Source organism: Platalea leucorodia (genome assembly GCF_965183815.1).
Source record: "Platalea leucorodia genome assembly, chromosome: 3".
NCBI classification, from domain to species: Eukaryota; Metazoa; Chordata; class Aves; order Pelecaniformes; family Threskiornithidae; genus Platalea; species Platalea leucorodia.
In genome coordinates, this window is record NC_138825.1 from 125,982,132 (window position 1) to 126,000,205 (window position 18,074).

The following is an 18,074-nucleotide window of genomic DNA, read 5'->3' on the forward strand; positions in this document are numbered from 1 at the left end:
CAAGAGCTTCTCCAGGCTGCCCCTAAACATCTGGGACGCGTCGAGGGAGAACATCACACAAGAGGGTCAAGCTGTGTCCCTCCTCCTGCGACGGGCCGGGACTGAAGCGGAACGGAGCAGCGAGCTGAGCACGGAGGTCGGGCGATCGCACAGATGGAACAGCATTTCGCTTTGGTGGGAGAGAAACCGGCTCGGAAACCAGCCCCAGTTCACACGATCCCAGTGGCACCTCCCAGTTCACACGAAGGAAAGCTCTTGGTGGGATTAACCTTCGACCGCAGCCCGAAGCCAGGGCGGGAGTGTGGGCGGGATGAGGGTTTAAGGCAGTTACGCTGAGGCCCACGGGCGAACCCGACCTGGGCAGGTTTCGCTCTGGGATGGGGGACGAGGGACGAGGCGGAGCGGGGACTCCAGCCCATGGTGCAGCCCCGGCTCCGGCACAGGCAGGCTGGGCGGGCGCTTCGCCGCGGCTCTGCTTGGCGGCGCACAGATTAAGGGTGAGTGTCTTCTCCTTCCTCCACTCTGCAAAATGCGAAGCCATCACAAGAGAAGGCCCCGATACCCCGACTCCCATTGCACCGGCACGGAAAGCTGAACTCCTGCCTGCTCCCCTGGTCAGGGGCCGGGCACCGCGAAGAGCCGGCTCTCGGCAGACTGCGTCCACGCTTGGATGCTTTTAGGAAAGAGGTTTATTTTATCAGCCAAGGCTTGTGTAGCTGATCTCAGGGTGCTACGGGAGCAGATCTCCAGGGCCAGTGAATGAGGCCCTGAAGTGAAGGAGGAAAAGTCCCACTTGTGAAAAGGCCAGGCCAGACTCAGAGACTCTCCGCAGCCGTCTTTGGCGCCGCAGCGGCCATCGAAAACCGCAGGCCAAGGCAGCCTGCTCGAACGCACGAGCCCGGGGCATTGCCAGCCCCTGCTGTGCTGCAGATGGATCGTTCCCAAACACAATCCCTGTCTTCGGAGGTTTAGCAGCACCTGCGGTGTGCTGCGCGGGGTGGAAAAGGCCACCGAGAGACTGTGGCAGCCAAACTCCCCCGTGGCTGTGGTACGGGGCCCGGCACGGTGCTGGGAGCTGGGGAAGGACCCTCCGGGGCCAACCTCTTCCCTGCTCTCCCCTCTCCGAGGGCAGGGCTCAGGGTGCTGAGCAGAGCAGAGCAAAGAGCTCTCCACTGGATGACACCTGAAAGTCCTCAGTAGTAGCCACAGGGCAAGACGAGCCAGGACGTGGTGTGCGGGAGGGGAGGAGAAGGGCTGCCCCATGGGAGAAAGGATGGGGACAACAGTGGTGAGCGGAGCTGTCTTGATGCTGGGAATAACCTCTCTGCAGTCAAACACCTCCAGCCTGGGCTTGCTACGGCCCCCCTGCGTGGGCAGACAGGTCCAGAGGGGAAAAGGGGGTGGGTGGGAGGGAAAAAAAGAAAAGAAAAGAAAAAAAGCCTCACGTGGCAAATCTAAAACATTTTCATTTTAAATAACAATAATTATAATTAAAAAGAATGGTTGCCCTTGGCTAGCGAAGGGGCAGAGCCACTAGCCAACGTGCCATTCCTCAGTGTACCATCCTAGGGAGTATCTTTACAGAAGCCGTGAGATCCTGTTCCCTGACGCTCGGTCGAGTCGCTGTGGGGAGAGCGGGAAGGGAGGGGGAAACGTGCCCATCCAAATTCAGGGTGTCCCTTTTGCTCCGCAGGAGGGAGGCCAGAGTCAACAGCAAAAGGTGTTCTGCACTCACAGCCCCGTCAAAAAAGCCACCCTCTGCCCTCACCTGCCTCCGGCCAAAGTTCGGAGAGCCGAGGGCACCCGGCTGCCTCCCGCTTCTAGATGAATTTGAAGCATTTTGTCTTGTCGTGGGGCAGGCGGGTCTTGAAGAGGACCGAGTCCACGCGGAACTGGGTGTACAGGAGGGGCATGTACCCGTACACCTTGACGAAGAAGTTGATGCACTTGTGTCGCTCGTGGAAGTGAGAGTCATCGTGCGAAAGCGCCTGGGGGCACCCAGGGCAGCGGAAAGTCCAGCGGGAGGTCACCTGCAATGAGAGGGACGAAGACGGTCACTGCCACGCTGCCCACAACGCCCCGGCTGCGGGGGACACCCTGCCTGCGCCCAAGGCACTGCGCGGGGGGACTTGGCTCGATGTCCTCCATGACGTGCTGCAGACCGGGCACAGAGCTGGCTGTGCCCTGCCCGGCTGCCGGGTGTCCCTTGGAGGGTGTCCAGGCAAGGAAGGACGTGGGCCACACCAGAGCACAGACTTAAAGGGGGACACGATGACCTACTAACGCTCAGTTACTTTTTTCTGGTTTAAGGTTTGATAAGCTGTTTCAGGAAAAAAAAGACCTTGAGAAAGGAACTCCTTTCCTTTTACTGGCTACAGACAGAATCACAGAAATCTTTGGGTGGGCAGGGACCTCCAAAGGCCACCCAGTCCCACCCCTGCCATGGGCAGGGACATCTTCACCCAGACCAGGGTGCTCAGAGCCCCGTCCAACCTGGCCTTGAATGTGGCCAGGGATGGGGCATCTCCCACCGCTCTGGGCAACCTGGGCCAGTGCCTCACCACCCTCAGCACAAACAATTTCTTCCTTCTGTCCAGTCTGAATCTCCCCTCTTTCAGTTTAAAACCATTCCCCCGTGTCCTGTCGCCACAGGCCCTGCTAAAAAGCCTGTCCCCCCCTTTCTTGTAGGCCCCCGTTAAGCACGGAGAGGCCGCAATCAGCTCTGCCCGCAGCCTCCTCCTCCCCAGGCTGAGCACCCCCAGCTCTCAGCCTTTCTCCACAGCAAAGCTGCTCCAGCCTCTGACCATTTTGGTGGCCTCCCCTGGCCCCGCTCCCACAGCTCCATGTCCTTCCCATGCTGAGGACCCCCGAGCTGGACGCAGGGCTCCAGGGGGGTCTCCCCAGAGCGGGGCAGAGGGGCAGAATCCCCTCCCTCGCCCTGGGGGCCACAGACGCTACAGAAGAATTAGCAATCTGGGGCAAGTCTTGTCTTAGGCACCCAGAGCAAGATCTTTGGAAGGGGCTCCAGTTTTCAGGAGGTGCTGAGGGGCCACCCGTTGATTAAAGGGCCTCCTTGTCTGTCTTGAATCAGACATCCCATTGCAGTGACCTTTGGTTTTGGTTTGATCTCCTCTCAGCTGCACCAAACTCTACAAACTCCACTTCGTAGTAGCTCCAGATGGGAAGAACACCACACAGAAAAACCCACCCATCATATTTACGGCCAAGACCCATCTCCAAGGCAGCTGGCCTGCGACAGTGAGACATATGCAGGGCTGTAAAGAGCAGTCTGCCAGCAGCGATAAAGAGCAGAATAATCTGCATCCGAAATTCATGCTCAAAATTGTGACATTCATTTGTTATCACAGGGCAGGGAAATTTCAGCTGGGCTGCAGTGTTTGGACCAACAGCCCTCCGCAGGCAGATGAGCCTGGAAAGCTACAGAAAATCAGCAAGGAAATCATTCCTACTTGTGCTGTATGCTATGGAAGGAAGGAAATTTGTCTTTTCAGGATCAGCTGCTCAGAAAGGCCTTTGCTGAGCCAGGAAGCCCTCCGGTCTGAGCCGCAGCGTAAGTCAAACCCCAATTCATCCACTCGCCGTGGCAGGGATTTGGCTGCTTCTAAGGGCTGTGCTGAGTTTTCACGCTTTTCTGAACACAAACTCCATCTCCTGGAGGCTGGAGAGGGGACATGCTGACAGCCTCGAGCACATCACGCTTGCAGCACAGCGCTTCGGCGATGCGATGCAGCCAGATTTTGGTAAGGGCAGCGTGTGCTGCACAGCACAGCTTCTGTACCAGGCTGCGCTGAGGGAAAGGGAGCTGGATTTCCCCCGCAGCAGAGCAGCCTCCTAACACACCGCTTGCCTTTAAGACATCAACCAAACCACTGTTTCTCCAGAAATCCAAAGCCCAGTACAAGCTTCTGCCCGGCGCTTTACCTTTATGGGAGGTTTTCTTGTCAGGTGAGAGACTAGGAAGTTCATGGCGATGTCCTCGCAGTTGATGTATTCATCCACCATGTCGCGGATGGCTTGCGGCATCACGTAGGAGTACAGGTAGGCGTAGTACTGGAAAGGATAAAAAGGCACAACGTTGCTCAAGGTGGTCCCAAGCAGCAAGCGCCCACCCATCGCTGGCGCCATCTGCACCAGACCTGGAGCAGTCGTGGCACCGCAGGTGAGTACCAAGACCACTTGCTGGGACATGGCTGACTCGGAGCTCAAGGATGCCAGTGGAGAGACTCCACATAACGGAGTTAATCCTGCACCCAGGAGATCTGCTGTAGCCAGAGCAGCAGCAAATCTACCCCATAGCCACCACCCTTGCCGAGTCCCGAGGCTCCTGTAACCTCAGAAATTGAGAAACGATGGTTTCAGCCCCCTTGGGCCTCGCTGTCTGTGCTGCTGCAGTCAGCACGGCAGCAGTAGCAGGCGGATTACCTTCCCACCGCGATATGACAGCTCAGGACAGTCCCCTCGGGAAAACATGCCATCCTTTTCTCAAGGTCTGTTTGCCCACTGTTGCCTCTCCCATGCAGAGAGGCACATGCCACGGAGCCGCTTTCTGCACTGCTCCCTTCCAACATAAACCAGCCACCTCCCACATCTACCAGCCAGCTCGTGCCACCATGCAGCTGCAGAAACCCATGACTTCCCTGCAAATTACCCCTTGCAACACTTTTTGAGTCTGTAAGATTAAAGATGCTACATAAAGAGGCAGGGCAGGCAATCCTGTGGCCAGTCTCGCCCTCGCCATGACCAAGAGCATCACTGAAATGCGCTCGGCCCCGCGCTCCATCCGCCGGCTTCAGCGCTGCGGTGCTTCTCAGGTGGCACAAACATACGCTGCTCCTTGAGCAGACCGTTCGCTGGGACACAGACCAGTTGCTGGCTGTGTTTCAGTTCGGAGGAAGCGAGGGAAAAGGAGTGGTGAGCTCCAGGATTTGTTCTTTAAAAAGAATACCCCACAAACATTCAGGCTCTGGTTACTCTGAGAAGGAAGGGAAAGCTCAGGGCTTTGCGGCCACAATATCTCACCTTATGGAAAAAGGCAGCACCAGTGAGCACCATAGAGAGCTCGCACGAGTAGTTGGAGTTGTAGAGCCAGGACTGATGGGGAACGTCCCATGCGTGGTAGCGCCCCGGGAACCCAACGATGCGGTCCCTCGCCTCTCTCCAGACACTGTAAACACAAAGTCTTTCAGTGAGACACAAACCTGGGGAGCCTCTTTGGCGATGAGCACGGCTCTGGCTGAGAACCGCTACGCGCAGGACTACGCCCTCGACACCAACGGACTGGCTCCCCAGTGGGGCTGCAAGTGATGGAGATGCCTATACATCAAGAAGTTTGGCAACTGCTCAAAGAAGAGCCAACATACATTGGAGTTTGGGCAAAAAGGATAAACATTGTTAAAACATGCAATTACCTTGCTTTAAAGTCCATTTAATTTTTTTTTTAAATAAAAAAACAGAAAATTCCAATGTGCTAAAGACAGCTTTTTACGTAGGCTGTTGAGTACAAGCTCGCCCACCTCCACAGCACCAAAGCTCTGCTGCTGGTAGGAGGGACCGACCGGCCGTCACAGCTGCCTGAGTGACACGTGAACAAGGTCTCTCCCCAGGATAACTCTGATTTCTTTCCTATTGTAGTGCAGGAAAGGGCTGAACGCAGAAATCTTGGCTTTAATGGACACGCAGAATTCGTTGACCTTCTCTTGTTAAAGGTTAAAAGCTGTTAGATGTGATCTGAAGCATCCCTCAGCCAGCTCTTCCAAGCATGGGCTGTGAGCACAGACCAACGCTGCTTGGTACAAAGCTGAGCTTCTCACCTTGGTCCTCTCCTAGAGGCACGTCTGAGTTGCTTATTCACAGGGAAAGTGCTCCTAACTCATAAATTAGGGATTTTCTAACTCACAAGGGCTGTTCTGTAGATTTAAAAGAAAACAAAAAAGCCCAGTGGCCCAAAATTAGTTTCTGAATTACACAGAGAATGGAAAACTTAAGACCTCAGACGGAAAGGCAGAGAAAGAGGCAGTGAAAGCCAGCGAGATGGGAAACTCCTCCGTTTGCCACCAGCTTCCCGCAGCCCATGCAGGGGCATCACTGCACGACACATACGCCAGCGCTGCTTCTCTCTTATTTCCCTCTACAAAAAGTCCAGAGCAGCCAGAGCTTGGCCTGGGAGAAACCCAGTGTCTCCTGGCCTCTTCCCCCAAATCCCTGGGACTTTCCATCTCCCAGAAGCTCAGTTTCCTCCTCCGTAAAGTCGAGATAACATCAAGCTCCCTTTAGGCAAGCTGCTGAGATGGTGAAGACCCTGGTGTCTCCAGATGGAAGACCTGGAGTGCCAAACTGCCAGCTTCCCATCCCAAACCAGCACCCGGCAGCTTCCCAGGCTCTGTCCATAAAGGAAAAACCACGGGGGCCGTAAGCGCATCCTTCACCCTAACACACGCTTGCAGTCGAGCCGTAAGGAATTAAATCCTGAGGTTCGCATGTGAGAGCGTGGGCTTGTTTAATATTCTGCTCTCATCTGAAGCTCACTCTGCTCGAGAGAAATCCCACAGGATAGCTGCAACACTGGCAGGAATAATTAAGAAAAACGTCAGTACCTAATGTCTAACCTGGGAAATAAATCTAGCTTCCACTGGCAGGGGTGCCGGCTTCCTTCAGATCGTCCGATCCCGTCTCGCTAACGGTTAGCGTCCAAGCTGCATCTCCACACCCAGTGACTCCGGACTACAAGAAACAAGTCCCAGGTGGGAGCCTGTTGGACTCGGAAGGGTTTTCCCTTCTTCACAGGCACAAAATAGGGCAAAAAGTGGCCTTTTTGTTTTTTCCCCTCATGTGGGTGCGAGCTCCTCCCACAACCCCCATTCCCACGGAGAGCTACAGAAGCAATGGCTGCAGGGCAATCTCAGGCTGCGGAAGAGACCGAGCTTCCAAGAGCCCTGAGCTTTCATTACACTTACTGACACAGCCAGGAGCAAAGACGTGTTTACTGTTATATCCTCTACTCAAATTAATGAAACTCCGATATAACCTGGTAATGAAAACCGACTAATTAACTGCGCCAGCAGCTTCCCTGGCACCATCGCCCCAGCAAGCACTTGTTTGCTGCGGTTTCTGTCAATCCAATGCGATTGTTTTGAAAAGCTGGAGTCGAAACTACTCATTCCCTTTCACTTCTCCCACGTCTCGCTTTCCTATGAACGTGACACTTTTTCCTTCCCAGCTCAGCCAGAAAAATAAGGATTTCTCCAGAAAATCGTTTTGGGTGTGCTCCTCAGAAAGGTTTGCTTCGGGCACCCACCTCCAGCTCGCTCCTGAGCAGCAAACGCAGCAAGAAGAGGCTTTTGGCCCCAAGAATTACAGCCCACAGCAAAATTTCAACAAAACACAGTTGTTACAGGCAGAGGTTCACTCAATCGCTGAGACACCATCTCTTCCCTGGCTGGATGTGTTAACACAGGGAGGCTTTGTGGGAACAAGGTGTTTGTAAGCAGCGATATGAGTGAGAATAAAAGACAGCACTTAAAATTTTCATTTGATGCTCTCCAGGGCTAATCAGTAAAGCCTCAGCTGGGCGCTGTGTAAAGCGAAGGTAGACAGAGACCAAAGAGGGGGAGAAAATGGCCAAGTTCAGATAAAGAGCCTGAAACGGGGCATGGAAGGGAAGCCAGGAGTCCTGACGCCTACTCCCCTGCTTTAATCACTTTAACACCTCGTTTCTCATCTTTCAGCAAGAGCTTGTTGGGTTTCCAGGCATTTTGTTCCTTTTAATCTTCCTCCCAAACATGAGCCAACACGTTTCGGTGAGAGCGGAGAGTCGGTCCCCGTCTCCCGCCCCCCAGCCAGCTGCTGGGTGCTCTCGGATTAGCAATTGCAGCCCCCGCTCCTGGCCCGGCGGGCTGACGAGCCGCAGCCAAACGAGCTCCAGCGCTCTCTCCTCGTGCCACCCTCACTCCCCGGTGTCTCTCTGGCAGCCGGCGAGGTTTAGCTGTACGAGCTGCAGGAGCAGCCTGCAGAAACCTCCCACGGCAGAAGCCCACATAACTGCTTTCTCCCTTGGCCCCGTAATCAGGAAGCTTTTTGCCAGGGCAAAGTCAAGGGAAAAATGTAGATGCTGGAGCAGAAAGGGGGTGAGAATGAGAGCAACTGGGACCAGCCTTTTCTGTGTAACATCTGTCTTTTCCATGCTCTGCAGAAGAAAGTGCCAAAATAGCTGTCGCATCCCAGTGTCACACGGTGCAAAGAGGATGGCGGCACGCTGCGAGCACACAAGCATCATGTCCCGCAGCGGCTGCGAACGTCCTGGCCTTGCCAACGGCACAGGAAGGATCGAGTGCAACAGCCTCTTGGATTTGTTTTCCAGTTTCCTTCCACCCTAGGAAGCCACAGACCCCCAAAACCATTAAGAGAACATTATCAGCACAGCAAAAGCCAAAGAGTCAAGGTTAAGAAGTGTGAGAATCGGGGTTGCCTGGACAACCTGAAATCAGCCCACCCGCCTGCACTCATTAAACAGTTCATTAGTGCGTATTACTCCTCCAAGAAATTGAGTTGGAAAGCCATGGGAAGGGATGTGCTAGTCCTAATTCTGGCCCCAGCTTTAGCCACGAGGCCACGCTGCACCTGAGCAGACTCTGGATGTGCAAAACATCAGTTCGGGTCCAAAGGCTACGTGCGCGGAGGCTACTCACCGGAACCCAAACATGATCTCGTCGTGGCGCAGGTGAGCATCGTCGTCGATGGACAGGATGGCCTCTGTCTCGATCTCATCCCACGGCAGGAACCGGTTGTTCAGGCTGTTTTTCTCTGTGCGGACAACCTAAGGGACGAACACACGATAGTTATGGTGGCTGTACATGCACAGAGATTTAGGGGCTGGGGCTGTGCGCTCCAGCTGCGGCAGTCCAGCATTTTGGCATTGCTTTGTAGCCCCTGCGATGGGGAAATGCTTTCTAAGCAAAAAGCATCAGCTCACTCCGGTGCCAGCTCCAGCTTCCAGCCCTTCTACCTGCCACCTCCTGCCCGTCTCGCAGGAGCGCCACAGCCGAACCCATCCCGGTGATGCCAGGTACCAGCTGTAGCGGCTGTGCTTGCGGTCGCCCTCCGTCTCGCACACAGGAGGGCGGCTCTGCAATAACGAAGCATCAGCCAGAGATGGGAACACGGCAGCCGGTCTCTCCTGTGGCCACTGAATTAGTGGCCCTTGCAGCATTTCTCCAGCGCTGATTGGAACTGAATTGTTTCTGCAACTACCCATGATTTCTGCCTTGGACACAACTGGTTTGCAATGCTTCCCTCTCTCCAAACTCTTCCAGCCCCCCCACTGAGCAATGTCCCTTATCCCCAACCATACACATGTAAAATCAGATTGAAGTTCTCCCTCTTCTTGACTGCCCCGTTCCACGCTGGAGCCTTTCTCTCCCCTGCTCTTACACTTTTTGCCCACCCTGGCTGATCCATAGTCACTCAGTTCATCCCAGGCTTCCCGTGCCATTCAATCCCTCCAGTCGTTTCTCTGGCTCTCCTCTGAACAATCACTTTTGATTTAAAAATAAAGTCCAGCCTGGTGAAAAGAATAAGGCGTCACGGCAATAAAACTCCATTAAATAAGATTACATTTGATCACATAAAAAAAGCCCACACTGAAACTATTAACAGTGGAAAATATTTGTATCGGGGATCTGCATGACAGCTGGTATGATTAAATTCCCATGTAAAGCCAGCGTTAGTGCTTTCATCTGTCAATAGCTGCTGGGGCGGGAAAAATGGAACATTCGACAAGAAAGCATTAAAATATTTCACTGAAGATCCATCAAAAGCACGAACAATTTATTGCAGGGAGGTGAACAAATTATGCAGCAATAAGGTGCGGTGGAGCAGGGCCAGAGCCGAGCCGGCAGCACTCCCACCCCAGGAGGGCTGCGATGCAATTAGTGTCCGTAGGAGAAGGCAAAAGCACAGACAGACAATGCCGCCACCGAAATTTCTTCCCCCTCTCCCTCCCAAGGTGGAGAAGCATGACAAAAATCAGCACGGCATTTGTATTTACTTTCAGAGTTAGTGTGAGCCAGCAGATGCTCCTAGGGATATCTTCTCTATCTGGGAACTGCTGGAAAAGAGAGGTTGCAGGAATCACGGTGGGAATGGGCGATGAGGAGGGAAGTGGGAGAGGAGGCAACTCCACATGCTGATTTGGGGGAGGCAGCTGGTAAGACAGGAATCAAAAAAAAAAGGAGGTTTGGAATGGTACAGCCCTAAGGCGCTGGCCCAGGAGGCCAAGGAAGACCTGGACATGAGGAGGCCAGCGCAGGCTTTGAGAAAACCACCACTACAGAAGCATCACCAAACCCAACACGCTGTGGGCATCCTCTGGATGCGTCAACCAGGAAAGGAGAGGAGCCAAGAGTGGTCCCCAAACTGTCGACAAGGAGAATTTAAAACTTCTCCTACATTGCCACGGCTGCATCTGTAAGTGGCTTTAGCAAACCCAAGTGCTCTTGCGGCTGCACCAGAAGGACCTGGTCTGCTGGCTCAGAAAGAGGGGATGCGGATGTAGATGGGGCACTCAGAGTTGCTTTTTGAACTGGAAGAGCATTTTGGCAAACCGATATGATGACAAGACCAAGAACATCGCACAGGGCAGCAAAACAGACCTTGGTGGGGGCTGAACGCCTCCAGCAGGACATGGGCATTTCACCTTTTTGGCTCTTAATTGAGCCATTAGCCCCCCTTCCCAGCCCTTTTCTAATTAATCACCCAGTGCATTGTGGCATTTACAGGATCCATTTGTATTACGTGAGTGGCATCGTGGCATTTACAGGATCCATTTTTATTACGTGAGTGGTTAAATGCCTTAGGAAATTTTCTGCCTCCCACATGTGGCTGGCTCCTTTCCCGGTCAGCGCACGGGCAGCCCACCCCACACACCAGCTCTCAACTGCTTCATGAAGACTTCAGGATTGGCAGCTATTGCAAAAACAACCTGAGGAGCTTTTATGGTTTCTGATACCAGCAAGGGCCCCTCCAGTAAATGCCAGCCTGGACCAGTCATCACCCTCTCCAGCTCAACGATGATATAAGATGGGTTTCTGAAAGCAGCACCATTTCTCTTGATGAAGTCTCATGACCACCAACTTTTTCCTCCCGTTGCTGATCCCACCTTCTAGGAAGTTTGCAAAGTTATTAAACCCCGCACCGATACATAATTTAGCCTTCTGCTAAAGAGCACGTGCCATGCTGCATCTCTGCTGCTACGATTTCCTCAGAAAGCCTGATCTCAGTGAAGTCTGTGGGTGCCTTACCCATTCGGATTAGCAGAAGTTGGACTTAGTCCATAGTAAATTGATATTATACTTCCCAGGCAAGGTGCTGCCTTGCCAGTTGAAGATGGATGGATGGGTGGGTGGGTGGGTGGGTGGGTGGATGGATGGGTGGATGGATAAAGGACAAAAGAAGAGTGAGAACCACCAGGCTGAGCAGCAGAAACCCCTCTCTGCCTCCACGATGCACTGGGAAGTGGATACCGTGGAGGAGAAAGATTCTCAGGAATCGGGTACCGTGTCTACAAACATCAACTCATTTCTGCTCCCCAAAGCTGAAAGTGGCAGCACGGGGGTTTTGCCCACAGCACTGTCCTGCATTTCGTGGCCAAGCCACTTTTGAAGCTCTTCCACTGCCGGAGCGAGCCCCCACGGCAACATTTGTGTGTCACCCATTTCCAAAGGGACCGTGCAAAAGATTAAAGAGAATCCAGGGCCAGATCTGAGCTTTGGCTGCAATTCAAAATCAAGAGAGAGGCAAAGTTGTGCTGTTTAGCTCAGAGGTCCAATACCCAACAAAGTCAGGGCTGTTCTTCACCTGAGCTTTGGAGTCAGGTCCATCTTCTTGTGTTGTAAAGATCTGGACAAGAAGCAAAACTTGGCGCAAGTTCTGCAACGGGCACGTTTCAGGTTACTCCATCAAGTCTGAAGCTTGATCTGGAAGTGTCAGTGTTCAGCTTTTGCATTTCACAGAAAAGAGGTGTACTCCCGCCTTTCATCTGGGGAGTTTTTAAGATTTAAGCATCCTGTAAATTGATAGATCCCAAGGAAAAACCCAGCAAATTTATTGATTCACTTGTTTTCCTGTAACTTGCTGAAAAATAACAGGATGCAACTACTCTCAGTTGAGAAAGTGAAGTGGACCCTACCTCAAACATCTGAAACTGGGGACCCCAGAGGATAGAGACATCAGTGCACCGGCATTGAACTCCTCCCTAAAGAGAAGGATGCTGCAAAGGAGCCAGATGCCTCCAAGCCTGATAAGCACATTCAATTCATCACATTCGCTCCGGCAAAAGTCAGAAGCAACTGAAAGCTATTGCCTTTGATGCCTTGTTTTCAAAGAAACTATCCTGATTTACAGCACTTTTAGGATGCAGCTAATTGTCATTAGACAACTATTCAGTGGCTTTTGTAAATCCCTGCACCTTCCCCTGGGCGACTGCACCAAGGAAGCGCTCGGGGATCTGCAGGCAGTGATCCGAGATGGGAACGATGGGGCCAAGATTCAAAACCTTCCTCCCGTCTCTCTATCCCCCTGGGATGGTTCAAACGCGGTGCCGCCCCAGGCAAGACCAGGTTTTGATCTTGACCGCATACGCTGCATCCCAGGCTGTGGAAACGAGGGCATCGCGTTATTAGACAGAAAATATGACTCTTGAGAAAGATAAAAGTGAATTTTCAGGAAACTTTTCTGCTTTAATACAAGCAACTAATCTTGTAAAAACAGGGTAGAGGGAATGCGAAGAGTATTTGATTCAGGGACTTGAAACATTTCTCTCTCTTCTAAAGTTTTTACATTTCAATGGGCCTCTAAAACCACCAGATTTCTCAGGCATGAAATGGGCATTATGAGCACAAACGTACTCAGAAGCTTATTAGGCCAGGTGAAAACAGAAGGGTTATTATACCAGCAAAATACAATAAAAGTCCAATCCTCTCCCTCACGTGCCATTAAGTGAGATGTAGCAATTTTTCATGACTTCATCACACACTTAAAATACAGCTGAACGACACCGTATTGTGCCATGTCCTCGGCCACAGGTATCTCAAAGTGCTCTTCCAGCAATAACTAATTCATCTCCCTCCACCACGTGTGGGGCTGGGTGGAGAAAGCCAGCAGACATTATGGTGACCATACATCTCTACGTACCGACAAGAGGCATGTTATGTTGCCAAATTCAGGGATTTACAGGCCAGAGGAGGTCATCTTGATAATCTTGTGTGACCTCCTTACACGGTGGACCAGGAGACTTGATGCAGCCACCCTTTCCCTGGAAGACTCTCGTCCCACAGCACTGTAAAACAGCTGTGAAATGACAACTCAGACCAAATTACAAAGCCGTGAGTTCAAACTTCATGGCACCGCTTGAACTCTAAATGCTTTCTGGAGAACCAGCGGTGGATGGCTGGTGGGGCTGACAGCAGTAAGTTAAGCCAAAAGGGACTTTCAAGTCACCTATATTAACCGCCTGCATGATCCAGGTCGCAGGGACCTCATCGCAGACCTGAGCTGTCACCGGTAGAAGCATCTCTGCCGAAAAGGCACCCTGTCTCCATTTGAAGAAATCAAGAGTGGGGGAATCCACCTTTCCTCTGAGATGTTCACTCTCAAACGTTACCAACCTGCTCCTCGTGAATTATCTGCCTTCAGCTCCCAGCTTCTGCTCCCTGGGGGGCCTCATCTGCCCCAGAAAGTGCACAGGTGCCACAACCAAACCCTCTCTCCTTTTTCAAACAGATTGAGGTCTCAGTCTCTCACCCAGGGCTGTTTCTCCTCCCTTTCCGTCATTTTAATGACTGATTTCACCACAATCTTGTCTCTCAATGGTCTCGAGCCAAAAGCCCTATCAAAACCCCAAAAAAGATGTTCCCTTGGCAAAGCTGAAACGCTGCACTCCAGCAAAACAGAGTCAGCAGTTACCCTTACCCAAGGAGATTAAAATAGTGAGGAGGACACAAAATCAGCCATCGAGCTACAAGAAAGACACAAACACATTCACCAAAAAGCCACCCTCCCTTACAGCAAACGTTACGGCTCCGAACACTGAGCAGAGCATCAGTGGTAGAACCTGCAAGCAAACCCCAGCCCCTCCAGACTCAAAACCATCCCAGACTGTGTATTTCTGGCTTTATTTTGGTTATTTTCCATGGGAATCATTTTTTTTAAAACACTTTTTGCCATCAGCTAAATGGCCCCCAGCTCAAAATCATGAACCTCCTGAAGAGTCTGCAAACTTTTGAGACAAACTGCAAGACATGAAATGCCTCCGAGCACCCGAAACACCACATGAGAAGTTTCTGCTCCCTTCAGCAAATCAATTCAAGGTGATTCAGTTCCACAAGGTGGGGGGTTTTTTGACTCAAGGAGCACAAAACCCCACAACTCTATGCAAGCCCATATGCTCCTGGTGTTGTTCATAGCTATATTGGCCAAATGGATCTTAAAAATGTTAGACAGAACTAAAACAGAGCATAAATGCAGAATCTGCCCAGCAATAATGCTCCTAACCAATACTTTATAGTACGTTTTTATACATAAATACAAAAATGCAGTAAAATCAATATCTTCCAGCAGTCTCCTTGCTAGTGAGGCTTTACGCTGAAGCTTTAAATTAAGTGTCACATATAATTTGACGGTGAAAATATGAAGAATTTCTATGCCCTTGGAGAAGTTTTGACAGTTCAACTTAGTGAACTGGATTGATTTCTGGGCAAAGAGCAAACTGCAAGAAACCAGGAACCTCATTGCTCACATCAGGGCTTCATCAGAAAAAAACCAGAAGGATGCCCTGTGAAGGGCTGGGTAATTTGGGGAGACAAAGAACAAGCTCTCGGGAAAAGGATCCGTTTCCATCATTCCCAAATACGTGCCAATTCAACTCAAATGGGCTAGGGAAAAATAGCACCATAGGCAGAGAGGGGATGGGGACACCGTGAGCTCCCTTTCACCACGCAGTTGAGAATGACGGCACTGAAGATGCGGGAGCCAAATGCATCTGCCTCTTTCGTCTGAAGAATTGACCTCGATCTACACTTCGAAGGAAAAAGCAGAGAGCTCCTGCCAGCGCAGTCCTCCAGGGAGGATGCAGATTTACAACGCTGTCAATCCCTTTTCTTGGCACTGACTCTGAACACTCATTAATAAGATTCAGCGAAGCAAGTCGTCTGCTTTGCAGGGGAGCGCCCTGGCCAGAGGCTCTGGGGTTGTGCCCTTTTGCTTGCTGCTGTCCCAAGGACCGATCCACCGGGCCGGAGCAAAGCCCTCTGCAAAACACAGCTTAGCCTGATGGGGCCAGGTAGCATCTTCCCAGGACCTCATCTGGGGCAACGCTCCCAACGAGGACCCTGCTGTTCTACCCCGCATGGAGGAGCAGGCAGGAGGTCAGACCCTCTCCATGAAGAAAAGGGCTAACACATCTCCCAAATCATGGGTGACCAGTTTGACCACTTGGACTTGGCTCCAGAGGTATGACCGTCGCCATCCCCACCCATCGAGGAAGGCAAGATTTGCACATTTGGGAGCTGACAATCTTCATCCCACACATAGAATCATAGAATTGTTTAGGTTGGAAAAGACCCTTAAGATCATCGAGTCCAACCGTTAACCCAGCACTGCCAAGGCCACCACTAAACCATGTCCCTCAGCACCACATCTCCCCGGCTTTTAAATCCCCCCAGGGATGGGGACTCAGCCCCTGCCCTGGGCAGCCTGGGCCAGGGCCTGACAGCCCTTTGGGGGAAGAAGTTTTTCCTAATATCCAACCTAAACTTCCCCTGGCGCAGCTTGAGGCCGTTTTCTCTTGTCCATATCCACATCCTTGTTTCAAGTCGAGCAGGCTGCTTCCCATCCACCTTGATGATGGCCTTTTCTTTCTGCAGAAAGCACGTGGGAAGCCAAGACTTCTGCAGCAGCTAACCCATCGTCTGCAGGCTCGCAGCACACGCGGCTGCTCCCGTTGGCTAACGCAGCAAGGAATGGAATTAAAAATCACCAAACTAGGCTTAATAGAAGTTAGGGAGGGCTCTGTTAGCAGACTTTGGGAGATGGCAAACTCCAGCAGAGGGGAACAACGGGCAGGTACCAAGTATCCCTGAAACGATTCTGTAATCAGACATTTATGTTCAACTCCTAGTTTGGACAAATTCGGGCATCCTCTGATTAAGGAAGTTTTCCAGCTCAGCCCTTAAGACCCGCAGACTACCAGATACACCAGGGCCCCTTCCCTCTACGCATCAGCATACAAGTGCTGAGTCAGCAGATTATTTACGAGACTCCTTAGGAGGAGTTATGTGTGTCTGCAGATTCACGTACGCATAAGCAGGATAAATCACATCTTTTTTTTACCGCAGCTGACTCCATGCCCTGCTCCCTCTGCAACTGAGGTGTGAGATCAGACTGGCACTTGCTTCTCTGCAAACACAACCAGAGGTGCGGACGAGGAAGACGACAAGTCTGCCTGGTCCCACGAAACAGCAGCATCCTTGAAGCTCTGTATTTTTTTCGGGAGGGCAGCTGCCAGAACGGGTTTGCACTGACCAGCTGGAAATGAAGCAACAAGTTTGGGATGTCAGACGGGGCTACATAAACATCCCCGGCTACGGAAGGGATTTTGGCATCAGGAGAGACTCCATATGGAATCTACCCACCTGAGGTTCTCTCTCTTAAACATGACTTTGATCCTGATTTCTCTCGTGCTCTGTGTTATCTTCCCCCCATTTAACATGTCAGGGAGCTGAAAAGAGAAGAGAGGCCAGTCCCAAGCTCGGCACCGCCTGTGCATGCTGGCTGCACGACGAGAAGACAAACTCTCTGCCAAGAAGCCAAAGGAGCTGTTGCCATCACTACAGATGCCGCCAAAAATCTCTGCAGGCCTCTACCCATTCCCCGCTAGATGACGTTGGTGTGAATTATACGGTTCTGACCAAGACCACCATCTTTTTTCCTTGATCTTCTCAGTGTTTTATCACTACCTGCTCTTGGGCAAGCTGAGACGCTCCACAAAAGCTGGCAAGATCACCGTGGCCCTCAGCCCAGACCTCAAATCTATCTGACTGTCCTTCCCAAGGACAACTATGGCGGTGCTTACTGAAGACAACCAATTGCTTCCTGAAAACGCAGCATCAAACTCAGTGGCCCCGAGGTCCTGTCCTGCCCACGCAGAACTCTCCTCCTGCCAATCTCAACTCCCACCATGAGAAAACCCTACCCACTTGCAAAGGACAGAAATTCATCCAATTCCTACTGGCCAACATCCTGCTTTCCAAAGCCAAAACCACACTGAGAAGCACAGATCCAAGCCTTGAGCTCAGCCAGTGATTATTCATTTCATGAGAAATAAAAAAATCTGGCCTCACCCGGTACAACACGATGCTCCTCCCGGCATGCCGCCAAGCTGCCGGGGCTGTGCAGGCAGGCAGCAGGAAGAAGATGGGATGGTAGCATGGCCTTGCCACCATAATCAAGCCCCTGGGATGATGCCTTTCCTCTCCAATATCACGCTTTCATTCCCAGACTGGACCTGAAAACTCAAGGAAATGAGTCCAGCATGACACGGGGACTACAGGGCGTTTCTGACAGTTCCTGACAAGCCGCAAATCCAGGGGAAATTGCAGCCCTGCACTTTGACACATGCATAAACATGGTGTTAAAGCTCCTTCCAGAAACGCTGCCAGCACTGGCAGATTGGCATTTTGTAAAGAAATGGATGTTCTTTTGATTGTGAGCATTTATCATAATTGATGTTTAAAAAACTTGGGATGCAAAGGCAAAATCACAGATAGAGAAAGCAGCTCTTTAAGGTGTTTGTTAAGACAACGATTTGCTGTTATCCTAGGGTGAACACACTCAAATCCAGAAGATATTGATAAACGGGCACGGATGCGACCACAGCTCCTGAACGAGCCCCGTTACCCTGGCCAAAGCCATTCTGGAGAGAGATCCAAGCCGCTCGGATCCACCCGCGTGCGAGGTGCAGCCGTAAGGGGATGCGCTCCTCTCGTGACCGGTCTCTTCCCACG

The 18,074-nt window shown here is 51.8% G+C and overlaps 1 protein-coding gene across 2 annotated transcripts in view; it reads right to left on the bottom strand.

Annotated features, from left to right (window-relative positions):
- Nucleotides 1–1,314: 1,314 nt before the first annotated feature.
- The window catches only part of EXTL3 (exostosin like glycosyltransferase 3), a 135,532-nt gene continuing 118,772 nt past the window's right edge, over nucleotides 1,315–18,074 (bottom strand). For both annotated transcript variants that reach the window (XM_082307701.1, XM_082307702.1), the window contains exons 6-9: nucleotides 8,706–8,833; nucleotides 5,041–5,185; nucleotides 3,943–4,071; nucleotides 1,315–2,030 (exon numbers count right to left, since the gene is read on the bottom strand). In XM_082307701.1, coding sequence (XP_082163827.1) covers nucleotides 1,821–2,030; nucleotides 3,943–4,071; nucleotides 5,041–5,185; nucleotides 8,706–8,833 — 612 coding nt within the window. In that variant the 3' untranslated portion in view covers nucleotides 1,315–1,820. The remainder of the gene's footprint in view (nucleotides 2,031–3,942; nucleotides 4,072–5,040; nucleotides 5,186–8,705; nucleotides 8,834–18,074) is intronic.